The sequence below is a fragment of the Nansenia antarctica genome, assembly GCF_963989245.1.
Source record: "Nansenia antarctica genome assembly, chromosome: 6".
NCBI lineage: Eukaryota > Metazoa > Chordata > Actinopteri > Argentiniformes > Microstomatidae > Nansenia > Nansenia antarctica.
The window spans coordinates 12,016,414-12,029,230 of NC_137676.1; the positions used below are offsets into that span (position 1 = coordinate 12,016,414).

Genomic DNA, 12,817 nt, shown 5'->3' on the forward strand with positions numbered 1-12,817 from the left:
GATAAATGCACAGTTAATGATCGAGAACATTGAGAGACAGAGGCGTCTGATTGGCCAGCGGGGCTATGGGGATAATATTATATCGCCGACTACTGGTGTGGAATGCTCAATGACAGCGTTTATATTGCGTATGCATGTGGACACAGACATTGTTTATAAACATGCTGGTGTGGACGGTAATATTTTTATATACGAAAAACGTTTATCAAAAAAACGTGTAGGTGTAGACAGGGCCTGAACACTGCAGACAGACTGTCTAGACGGAACAATGCAGACAGACTGTCTAGACTGAACACTGCAGACAGACTGTCTAGACTGAACACTGCAGACAGACTGTGTAGACCAGTGGTTCTCAACCCTCTCCTCGGGGACCCCCAGCCGCTCCACATGTTTGATCTGTTCCACCACCAGCTCACCTGATTCAACTGATCAAGTACAAACCATAATTGCTTTGTACTTGATCAGTTGAATCAGGTGTGCTGGTGGTGGAACAGATCAAATATGTGGAGCGGCTGGGGGTCCCAGAGGAGAGGGTTGAGAACCTCTGGTCTAGACGGAACACTGCAGACAGACTGTCTAGACTGAACACTGCAGACAGACTGTCTAGACGGAACACTGCAGACAGGAGAAACATATGGCCTAAGTTCCTTTACACTCCAGAAAACATCCCTGCTTTATCCTGATGAATACTATATAGTTCAAAGGTGTCTTTTGTGTTGATGTGTGTGCACGCTTGTGTGTGCATATGATGTGTGTGTGTGCGTGTGTGTGTGTGCCCTTAGGTGTGTGTGCCCAAGTGTAAGTTGCTGTTTGTTTTTCTTTGTTGACTCCTCTGATATCTCCAATGTGTAGAACAGTCTTGTTGTTGTTGTTGTTGTTGTTGTTGAAGGTGTCCAGGTGTGTGTCCTGGTCTTGCAGACCAACTCCTTTGGTACAGAGAGTCTCTGTGTGTGTCCGTTTTGTATATACAGTAAATAGCATTTCTGCCCTTTGCGTGTGTGTGTGTGTGTGTGTGTGTGTGTGTGTTTATCTGTCTGCATCCGTGAGTGTGTGTGTGTTCATCCGTGTGTGTATCTGTGCATCCGTGCGTATGTGTGCGTCCGTTTGTGTTTGTGTGTGTGAGTGAGTGTATGTGTGTATCACACAGTCTCTCTGAGACAGAGGGCTTCCACGGTGTTGCTGGGTCCTTGGGCCACACCCCCGATGAGGAAGAGCATGCTGGGAGTTTGCAGGGGGGCGCAGGAGCAGCGAGGGGTAGGCATCGGAGCGGCGTATTCCCACCTACGCTTCACTGGGTGGTAGCTCTCTACGGATGCCAGGGGGGACGGCTGATTACCTACACACACACACACACACACACACACATTTGAAATGCTTTATTTATGTCCAAAACAAGTGCAAGGACATAAGGACATAAACACTATCAGTGTAATCAGTTCATTGGGAGACATTCATTTACGTTTGTGACTGTACAGCAACCATCGTACACATATAATATTAACACAGCGGATGTTTCAAATGTGGATTAACAGATACAATAGCATTCCTGTAAAACAGTATCTAGTCAAAGGGTACAAAAAGCAACGCCGTCTCCATATTGAGCGGCTACCGATAATAGCAGATATAGAGCAATACCGTGCTAACTGTTTAGCCTTTCTCTTTGAGATGTGGGCCATCTGAAGGCCCCTAACCACCAGCTTGTGAAGATGGCCCAGGCTGCCAAACATGAAGACTAAAAGATGACATTTGTAGCCTAGCTGTGAGATGTTCAGTTTGAGCTGCTGATATTTCAGGGACTTGGTTAAAAAGGCTTCCTCCAGGCTATGGTCGAAGGTACAGCCAACCTCTAGAATTAACACCTCTCTACTACTCTCATTAACCATCACTACGTCCGGGGTGTTGGCTGAGATGTTATGGAACACCTCTGAATCATTATCACACAGGCCAAACATGCTGGGCTTAACACTACAGTGCTTGTACAGTGATGCAGAGGACCCATAGGTAGAGCCGATATCTTTCGATATCAAGTCCACAATTCTGTCGTGCCTACATATGTAAAGCCCTTTGTAAGCATGGCAACCATTTAGGACACACAATCACACACACACACACACACACACACACACACACACATTAGTATAAGATCAAATACATAGAGAACAGAGCAGTTCTATTTCAACAGTGCTGTCTCTCTAGCAGACATCTAGACACCATGTTGTTAAACAGACAGAAGGCTTTCATTAGCAGAAGGCAGAGCAGTGTGTGTGGTGTGTGTGTGTGTGTGTGTGTGTGTGTGTGTGTGTGTGTGTGTGTGTGTGTGTGTAGGGGGTGGGGTGGCTACAAACAGGTGGGTAGGGGTCCAAGCCACATCATTAGTGTGGATGTACAACTTTTCAATTTCTCTGACACGCACACACACAAGTGCACGCACATCACACACACACACACACACACACACACACACACACACACACAATGCATACACACACACACAAACACCTGGGGCTCTGTGACGCACATACACAGCTGGTGACAGTCCTATTCATCAGCCACACACCTGCAGACACAGAGATGGGGTCTGGGGAAGAACAACACATTGTGTTTCCATCTGGTTGACCACTGAAAGAGCGTACAGCCACATGTTCCCTCCACACATACATACAGACACACACACGCACGCACACACACACACATGTGCGCATACACTCCTCGTCTTGTCGCATCTCGTCTTAGGAGGATCTGTTAGAGCCTATTTTCTCTCTTGCCTTAGGAGCCATGCTCTGTCATCACACACACACACACACACACACACACACACCTCGAGATTCATACTCTCAGTCATTATACATCACCAGTCGCTAAGTTGTTCTGGTTTCCATGGAGACCACATAGAGCCTCAACTCATATGGACTGTTGTTGTGCGTGTGTGCCTGCGTGCATGTGTGTGTGTGGTTGAGTGTGTGTGGTTGTGTGTGCCAGCGAGGTTTGTGTGAAAGAGGTGTGTATGTGTGAGCGAAGTTTGTGTGTGAGTGAGGTGTCTGTGTGCGTGTGTGTGTGTGTGTGTGCGGTTGTATACTGTGTGTGTGGTTGTGTATGTATGTGTGGTTGTGTGTATGTGTGTGTGTGTGTGTGTGGGTGTGTGTGTGGTTGTTTGTATGTGGAGTGTGTGGTTGTGTGTGCCAGCGAGGTTTGTGTGAATGAGGTGTGTGTGTGTGAGCGAAGTGTGTGTGTGAGAGAAGTGTGTGTATGTGTGTGTGTATGCGGTTGTATACTGTGGCTGCTTTGATCTTCACACACTCTCTCGTGTGTCTCCGCGGCAACGCATGGGGACCACTCCGCTCCGATTACTGCTTTGATTTCAGACCCAGAATCACTAATTCACATTCCTGTCAACCTCTCATTCTCTCTCTTTGTCTCTCTATGTCTCTCTCTCTTTCTCTAACTCTAACTCTCTCTCTCCCTCTCCCTCTCTCTCTCAGACCAGACCAGACCAGACCAAACCAAGCCGTGGTGTAGACTCTGTGTAGACTCCTCCTGCTCTCACCAGCTAAAGGAGACTACTTCCTTCTGTGGCTGCTAGACGAGGCAGTGTTTGTGTGTGTGTGTGTGTGTGTGTGTGAGTGTGTGTGTGTGTGTGTGTGTGTGTGTGTGGCCTCTTCCTGCTGTCAGTGTGAGCTTCTCCCGGCTGGCTTGAATGCTGAAAGCTGCCGACTTAGTTTACTTTCACACGTTTAGCCTCTAAAATATCTAGAGACTGAATTCAGAGCTAAAAATTATGAAATCGCGTGATCAATTGTGCGATCAATCGCTTGACTCTGATATTTAGATATTTATCCAGCGGGACAATATCTGAGGGAAACCAGGCTTCTACACCGCAGCGGGCTCCAATTAGGAGCCCCCGTGGGTAAGTAATCTATCAAACATTGCAGTATCAACACCGCAGCGGGCTCCAATATCGGAGCACCCGCGGGTAAGTAGTCTGGCCTCTCCACCCGAAAGCCTGCTACCACCTATTCTGCACACACATACCTCGTTAGTGGTCAAAGTTTTCTATCTCCTCCCAGCACCAAGAGGATCGACAACTGGAGCATCCACTGATGGCAGTGACCACCAGATCAGTGGAGTGAGAGATCCAGCCAAACTGAGATCTGAGCTCCACTCCATCGAAAACCTCCTGGATGACTTACTACAACGGTAGAAATACCTCCTGGATGACGTACTACAACGGTAGAAAAAAACCTCCTGGATGACGTACTGCAACCTCCTGGATGACGTACTACAACGGTAGAAAAACCTCCTGGATGACGTACTACAACGGCAATCCCTGCTTCCCTCCAGGATGGATACGTTACAGATGGACGCCCCCTCGCGGTCTGAAAGTATGGCAAATAGCGACACTCCCTGCACACCAGCTGTTCATCCATGCTCCTGGGCGTCCGTTATGAAGAAGAGAAGGATTTCTCACTAGATTTGGATGACGACCCCATACCATTTTTACTCCACTTGAAAACCTAACTAGAACTAGCGACCCTGGAGCAGCTGGCCCCGGTCTACTCAAATACGTTGAGAAAGCGTAGATCCTGCATGACGACCCTGGTATTCCGTGAGAAACGCAGACGACACGCTTCCCCTCCTGCTGTCACCATCTTCGAGGGTTCTCCTGCTAGCCTCCAGCCCTCAGCCCTCCTGCTCAGCACTGGAAGCACTGGACACTTTTACAACCCACCAGTTCTCTTTCTCTGAGATTACACAGAATGAACTGTCAAATACTTTGAACTCGTTAAAAAAATTCCCAAGCTTGTGCTTAAGGTTTTATACTTAAGGATTAAATGTGCATTTTATTAAGACTCATGCTGACAGCTTTATGCCTCTTCTCCACCACCTGATCATCCACCTCTGTCTCTCTCTATCAGGCTTTCTATCTTCCCCTCCGGCTGGAAAACTGACATTCTTTAATCCTCCCATTTTTTAATCTGAGGACACAACTCTCATTTCAAACTACAGGCCAATATCCATTCTCCCAGTAATATCAACAAATCTTTCTACACAATTAAGCAATCATCTTGAAAGCAATAACCTCCTCAGTAACTTCTAGTATGGCTTCCACTCCAACCACATCTGCACTATTACTATTTACTGAACAAATACGTATCTCCCTAAACAAAGGACATATCACTTTGATACAGTGAACCATCAGATTCTGCAGAACAAACTTAACTGATTTCAACTTTCCCCCTCTGTGGTAACGATGCTCTGTGGTAACGATGCTCTGTGGTAACGATGCTCTGTGGTAACGATGCTCTGTGGTAACGATATTCTGTGGTAACGATGCTCTGTGTTAACGATGCTCTGTGGTAACGATGCTCTGTGTTAACGATACTCTGTGGTAACGATGCTCTGTGGTAACGATGCTCTGTGGTAACGATGCTCTGTGGTAACGATGCTCTGTGGTAACGATGCTCTGTGGTAACGATACTCTGTGGTAACGATGCTCTGTGGTAACGATACTCTGTGGTAACGATGCTCTGTGGTAACGATGCTCTGTGGTAACGATGCTCTGTGGTAACGATGCTCAAATCTATCAAATAGGTCCCAAGTGGTCAGAATCGGCCATGTAACATCTCCCCCCATAAGTTGTAATATGGGAGTTCCACAAGGCAGCATCTTGGGTCCCGTACTCTTATGTATATCAATGACCTTCCAAATGTGTGCAGATACTCTCACTGTCTACTATATGCCGATGACACTGTAATCTTTCTTTCGGATTCAAAGCCTGATGTCATAAATTCAAAACTCTCTCCCGACTTTCACCATCTATATGACTGGTTGGAATCTAATTACCTAACTATCAATGTCAAGAAAAACAGAATGTATGTACTTCCATTCCCCTAGAAAACCTACATCTATGTCTGATCACATCCACTTTGCAAATCAAACACTAAACATCACAGAAACCTACAAATATATATCATTGATCCACATCTCATTTATCAAAACCACACAACAGTCTAACGTTAACGAAGTTAAATCAGAAATTGTATGTTTATAACTAGATTAGACCATTATCTTATGCTGTCTTGGACACATATCTACATGCAATCATTCTTTCAACAAGAATGCCTCACTAGGTCAATTGCACTTGCTGTGTAACATGGTCAGAGATAATTGTTTCACACATAGACCAAAATCTGGAATGACATCCCATATCACATTAGACAAAATCTATTTAAAACAGGCATATAAAAACGATCTGATGTGTGAGAGAAAATTATTATATGTAATAAGCTACATTTAAGAACCAAACATCATCTTGGGTTGAATGTCTGCAGCGGGCTGTAGAAGATGATTTCCTGTTGTCACACAATAGAACCAGTTTCTCTACTTGAAGCTTGACATGGGCTAAGACAATAGACACATTTACATGATTACAAAGACCTGATTGCCCTACCATCTAGAGCAGTTTTGGACCTTTGTGTTGCCCCAGACCCAGTACTCTAAGACCAGACTAAACCAGTTTGTGGCTATTGTGTTCCCTTTTCACCTTTGTGTAACTAGGAGAAAGTGGGGGCCGATTTCCCCCTTAACCTTCATCCCCCATCATCTTCCTCAATGTACAAGTCCACACCCATTGCTCATGATTGGTCTAAACCTCACCTGAGGGCGGACCCCTTACCTGAAGGTACCTGATTGTATAAATACTGAGATGAAATGAATGATCTGGACTTTACGAGGAACTTTCACTGTTAAGACTTGTCTGACGTGCTTGTAAACTTCCTCCTTCTGCAGAAGAATATTAAATATCTTTTCTTATACATCTTGAAACGAAACAGGCTGCCATTATTGAATAATTTGCTCTAACAGATGGAAGGATACACCTGCAACCACTGATTCAATTCACATATACCATCCTACTCACTCCCCTTTGTCCTCCCCATATAGAGCTGTGTAACTGTTAAAGGTTTTCCCGTCGTCTTCCCTATGTGATTGTTCCTGATTGTATCTTCTGTATTGTATCTTCTGTATTGTACCTTCTGTATTGTTTCTGTGTTTCTGTCATGTATGTTGCAGAACAGGAACCTGCTGCAAACCAGTTTTAAACTAGTCTAGTCAAACCAGACTAATGAACACATTTAATCTGTTATGTTACTTTTATGTTATGTTACTTTTTCCTGTATAATAATAAATGAAATGAAATGAAATTGAGACTGTGTGTGTGTGTGTGTGTGTGTGTGTGTATGCACACATGCGTTTGCGTATTAGATTGCTGAGTACATAATTGCAACTCTCAGAGTTGGTAGAGATGAGCAGTAATCATTATGTTCACACAGGTATCAATTCATTCTTCTGTCACCTTAATTATGAGGAGAGACAGAAAGAGGCGAGAGACAGGGGAGAGAGGAGGAGAGGGGAGGAAGAGAGAGAAAGAGAGAGAGAAGGAGAGGGGAGGAGGAAGGGAGGAGAAAGAGACGGAGAGGGGAGGAGGTGAGAGAAAGAGACAGAGAAGGAGAGGGGAGGAGGAGCGAGAGAAAGAGTGAGAAGGAGAGGGTAGGAGGAGGGAGAGAAAAAGAGAGAAGAGGGGAGGAGGAGGAGAGAGAGAAAGAGATGGAGAGGGGAGGAAGAGAAAGAGAAAAAGAGAGACTGGGAGGGGAGGAGGAGAGAGAGAGAAGGAGGGGGGAGAGGGGTGGAGGAGAGAGAGAGAGAGAGAGGAAGTGATGGAGAGAGAGAGAGAAGGAGAAAGAGAGATGAAGTGCTAGAGATAGTGTGTGGGTGGAGGGGAGGGGAGGAGAACAGTTCTTCTAGGCCATGTCAATCCCCTCTGCCTCTCACCCTCTAACACTATGAATAATAAATAGCTGCCTTTCAGAGCCTTCCAACATAGAGAGAGAGTGGTAGGGGACAGGGGATGAGAAGAAGGGAGACAGGTGGGAGAGAGTGACAAAGACAGAGAAAGGGTGGGAAGGAGACAGGGGGAGAGAACAGGGAGAGAGAGGGCTCATTCTCTACTGGCTGTATAATAATAATAATAATAATAATAATAATAATAATAATAATAATAATAATAATAATAATAATAATGAGGATATCTCTCATGTTATCTTCTGAGAGGAGAGGAGATAGGAGATCTGAAATGTGATTGGCTCCTGAGAAGAGACGTGTGATTAGCTCCTGAAACGTCCTCCTGGCCTCTCCCCTGGCCCCCTAACCCATGTCTATGTTATGGAGACCCAGATTAACAAATCAATTCAAGCAGATTACAACAAAACATGACAACAGACTCTCCCTGTGTTAGAAACTAAATACTGGAAAGAGGAGAGAAGGCAAGTGTATTTGTATAGCACAGATTCATGCAAATGAATGTAGACTCATAGTGCTTTACATAAAACACGAGATAAAATAACAAATAAAAAGTGAACAATACATTTAAAAATCATATAAAACGCAATAAAATTATAAGCCGAAACAAACTAAGTAAGATACAGTAACAGTTTAAAATGTTCAGGTTTAAAAACAATAAATAAAAACAAAGCAATCAGTTAAAAAAGCCTAGCCTAAATCTTTAAAATACACTAAATTAAAAGCCCAACAGAACATAAAAGTCTTATTTTTAAAAATCGATACAAATGGGGCTGAAGTAATGTCTGCATAGCGAGCAAATGCTGCCTCTCCACTTTCTCCACATAAGAGGAGGGGAGGGGAGGAGAGAGGAGGAGAGCAGAGGGGAGGGGAGGAGGTGAGGAGAGAGAAGCAGAGGGAAGAGGAGAGTAGAGGAGAGTAGAGGAGAGGAGATGGGGAGGGGCTCCATCTTCATTGTGTTCCTGGTCCCTTCCCTCAGGGGGGGTTGAGAGGGTCATGAATATTCATGAGGCCAAATCAGCATGATTGTTATTGGTGGACTGACTGCTGCGGCAACGCTTTATTAAAATCTGTTTCGTTAAGTTATTTCTGGGTTATTGTAACATGCTGACCTTTGAAGGAGATCAATTATGTTCTTTTTCCATAAGTTAATGGAGGTCCCTGGGGTCATTTTTTTTCTGAAAATACTAATCAGATTTTAATCTAAAGGCATTCCAGCATGCCTCTTAACGCCTTGAATGGTAACGATCGGACCTTGTATTCGAAAGTGACATGCGGATACACAGGTCGGGAAAAAAACAGAAGGATCCCGGGGGAACAACATTAAAAAACAAATATCCCAGTGTTCCTCACCAAACAAGGAATCTAAAACCATTTAAATGCAAACGATCTGAGTTTCCCTTCGAATGTACGAATGCATGGCGGGGGAAATGTTCAACACAGCACCGCACACTACGTAGGTGGGGACAGCCAATCTGAATGGCTTTTTGTTTTGTTTTGTTTTCCGAAATAGGCAGCCCACAAAAAAACTGACCGATTTGTTTTGTTTCACAGTTTCTGTGCTAGTAGGGTCATCAGAGACCCAAATGAATAGCAGCAAAAGCACTGTAAAGATGAGTTTTTCATGATATGGGACCTTTAACCTGGAGGATGTTCTCCTGATCTAATGGTAGATGCTTGTGCTAATGTGCAGGGTTACCTGGGTTAGTTACCCAATGGTTACATGAGGGAAGGTAAGGTGTTGGTTCTGTGGTTACCTACCTGAGGAGAGAGGAGGGATGGGGAGGAGAGAGGATTAGAAGAAAGGAGTGGAGGGGGGAGAGAAGAGGGGAGGAGAGGGGAGGAGAGGAGAGGAGAGGAGGAGAAACGAGAAGAGAGGGGAGGGTGTGAGGAGAGGAGGTGAGGAGAAGGAGAGGAGAGGAGAGCAGGTGGGGAGAGGAGAAGAAGAGGAGAGGAGGAGTGGGGAGAGGAGAGGAGGAGGAGGAGAGGAGAGGTGCTGTTGTCTCTTACCCAGCCCTCCAGCAGCAATGACACGTCCTCCCAGACATCCAGCTACGAAGTCGGCTCTCTTCTCCCTCATACGAGACGCCCTGGTGGGTTTGATCCAGACACCTGCACACACAGCAGGAGGACGGGTCAGAAAGGTCCAAATAATATCATATCTTATACTGTACAGTCAGACTCATTCTCTTCCACTGCCTGCCTGCCTGTCTGCTTTCCTGTCTGCATGTTTGTCTGTCTGTCTGCCTACCTGTCTGTCTGTCTGCCTGTTTGTCTACTGCCTGTCTGCTTACCTGCCTGCCTGTCTGCTTGCATGTCTGTCTGTCTCTCATTTTGCCTGCTTGCCTGCCTGTGTATCTGTCCACCTGCCTCTTTGTCAGTCTGCCTGCCTGCCTGCCTGCCTATCTCTCAGCCTGTCTGCCTGCCTGCCTGCCTGTCTGTCTGTCTGTCTCTCATTCTTCCTGCCTGTCTGTCTGATACAGTGATGTGATCTCTAATTAGATCACTGTATTTCTCTTGACACATTATCTTAATTGATTTCTTCTGCCAAACTGTCTACCTGCATCCTAGACCCTGTGCCAACAGTACTTCTGAAGGAGCTTCTTCCATTCCTTGGCAACTCAATTCTCTCCACCATAAAAGCATCTGTCTCTACTGGCTGTGTTCCCATCCTATTGAAAGTGGCAGTAACGAAGCCCCTACTGAATGGCAAATAACCTCCCCCTCCATTACTCTGGTCATTGGCCCAAGAAATCTGAATTTCACAGAAGTGGCGGTGTCTGTCTGTCTGTCTGTCTGTCTGTCTGACTGTTTCTCTACTGAGTCTTCACCTACAAGTGTCTCCACTTCTCTTTTCCTAACTTTCCCCCTGTCCATCTCCCCTCATACTGTCTCTCCCTCCCGTCCCTCCATCACTCCTCCCCTCCCTGCCTCCCTCTTTTCCTCTATTGCTCTTTCCTACCCTTACCCATTCATTCTCTCTCTTTCTCTGGTCCACAGCGGATTACATTTTCTATATTTGGGACAGTGGGGTCTCATCCTCCCTCCCTCCCTCCATCCTTCTCTTCCTGGCTAAGTGGTTCAGCTAAAAGCTTGACTCCAGGCGCCCCATCTCCTCTCCATGGAAACCAAGATAGATAGAAGGCATGGTTGAGTCTGGAGCACTACGCTCGCACTCGCACACACACACACACACACACACACACACACACACACACACACACACACACACGCACACACACAAACAGAGACACAGACACAGACACAGACACAAACACACACACACACACACACACACACACACACACACACACACACACCTCTGATGTCCAGGAGACTTTAACAACTGTAGCCAGAGTGCAGCACTGTCACTGCCTAGGCAGGCCGGCCGGCAGTCAGACAGACATATGAGACACATACATAGGACAGGGGAGGAGAGGAGTAGGATCATGGTCTTTTGGAGGACGCCCACTAGACCATCAAAATCTACCTGTCTGACCAGGTCTGACTCTATTGACATAAGAGACAACGAGCTGAGACGTGTTTGGCACATGCTACTCCGCAGCTCATTTTGTATTCTGCCTAAAAAGGAAAATGTCCTCTCACCCTGGCAGTTGGTCACTGGCAAAGTTAGACAAATCTGAAGTGCCGCGAAAACTTTGGGGAACAGTGACTCACCCTTGCACTTCTCACCCTCAGAGTTAAACATAAATGACATGAATTGGATGACTTTGTTGGCAAAATGTATGTCCAGGTGTGATGGATATGCAGCGGAGAGTGCATTTACCTTTTCCCCTATGACATCATTAGATACCTGATCTGACATAAACACTATGACATCATTAGATACCTGATCTGACATAAACAGAGACTCCAAAGAGACTGGTCAATGGTTCAAGGCATGCCACTCGCTCCCAAACCTTTTAATATGTTCAGCGAAGAATTGTTCAAATTGTGATAGCAATTCTAGGATGCCAAGGTAATGACTGTTATGACCCATCATCTCCCCTAAACCCAAGTCCTCTTTCACCCAAGATCTTGATTACTGCTACAACTTTTCAAAATGTCTCTCCAGTATTTACGTTCCCCTTCAAGTTGCTGCATGAGATCTGCATCTATAGCACTGCCCTTTGTCCACTAGTGCAAGGCAAGCATGCATGCATTTGTGTTCTGCACTCTTTTCCCCTATTCTTTCAGAGTGCTTCCAGTCACTAAACCCCTAACTAAAGCCACCAAGCTTACTGTAGAACAGTTTGCATGCAAAACCGTACACACAACCTGTTGAGGGTGAGTACAGTAGCCATTGTCTAGAAACCTTCTGCCCATTTGGCAATATACAGTTCAGAAGTTCATTGTTGAAACCTCTAGTCTTTCCACGAAGCACTGAGACTGAAGCTGGGTATTTTTCACTGCGGTTTTGGACGGGTTCTGCTCCTCTTTCAATAAGCACTGACTTAACAATGTTACTGAAAGTGCTTTGCCATAATGCAGGGTCAGTGACCTCATAGCACCAGGAGAATGGCTTGGTTGCTGATTTGATTCTTGTGAACTGCCCAACTGCTCCTGAGGTGGAAATGATGGTTCTTGTATACCATTAGCTGTTGAGGGTTTGCCTTCAAAGGAAGGCTCTGGGGGAGTGACAACATTACTGGAAACTGAATTAGTGCTAGTTCCTTCCTCACAGCTGACAATAGTGCTGCTGTCGTCATTATTACTATCAGAGGTTTTTTGAAAGAAGTTGGCAATAAGTGGAACACTCTGAAGCAAAACTGCCTCTCTTACCTCCTTTTTTTGGGGGGCTTTCCTTTTGGAAGCATCATTATTCCAATGTTTGTGATCTATATTTCAGAACTATGTGGCTGTGCCTTCTCTAACCAAGAAATGTCTTATATACCTGCCTGACACAGAAAGAATTATGTAATTATGAAATTCAAAAGATACCTTTTTTTTAATTGGCTGAACA

At 45.4% G+C, this 12,817-nt stretch overlaps 1 protein-coding gene across 1 annotated transcript in view; it reads right to left on the reverse strand.

Moving 5' to 3' along the window:
• Window positions 1-1,139: 1,139 nt before the first annotated feature.
• klhdc8b (kelch domain containing 8B) overlaps window positions 1,140-12,817 on the reverse strand; it is a gene marked incomplete at both ends in the record, with an annotated part of 64,890 nt that continues 53,212 nt past the window's right edge. Inside the window, 2 exons of the mRNA XM_080535056.1 lie at window positions 1,140-1,336; window positions 9,865-9,966. Of these exons, the coding sequence (XP_080391182.1) occupies window positions 1,140-1,336; window positions 9,865-9,966 (299 nt within the window). The remainder of the gene's footprint in view (window positions 1,337-9,864; window positions 9,967-12,817) is intronic.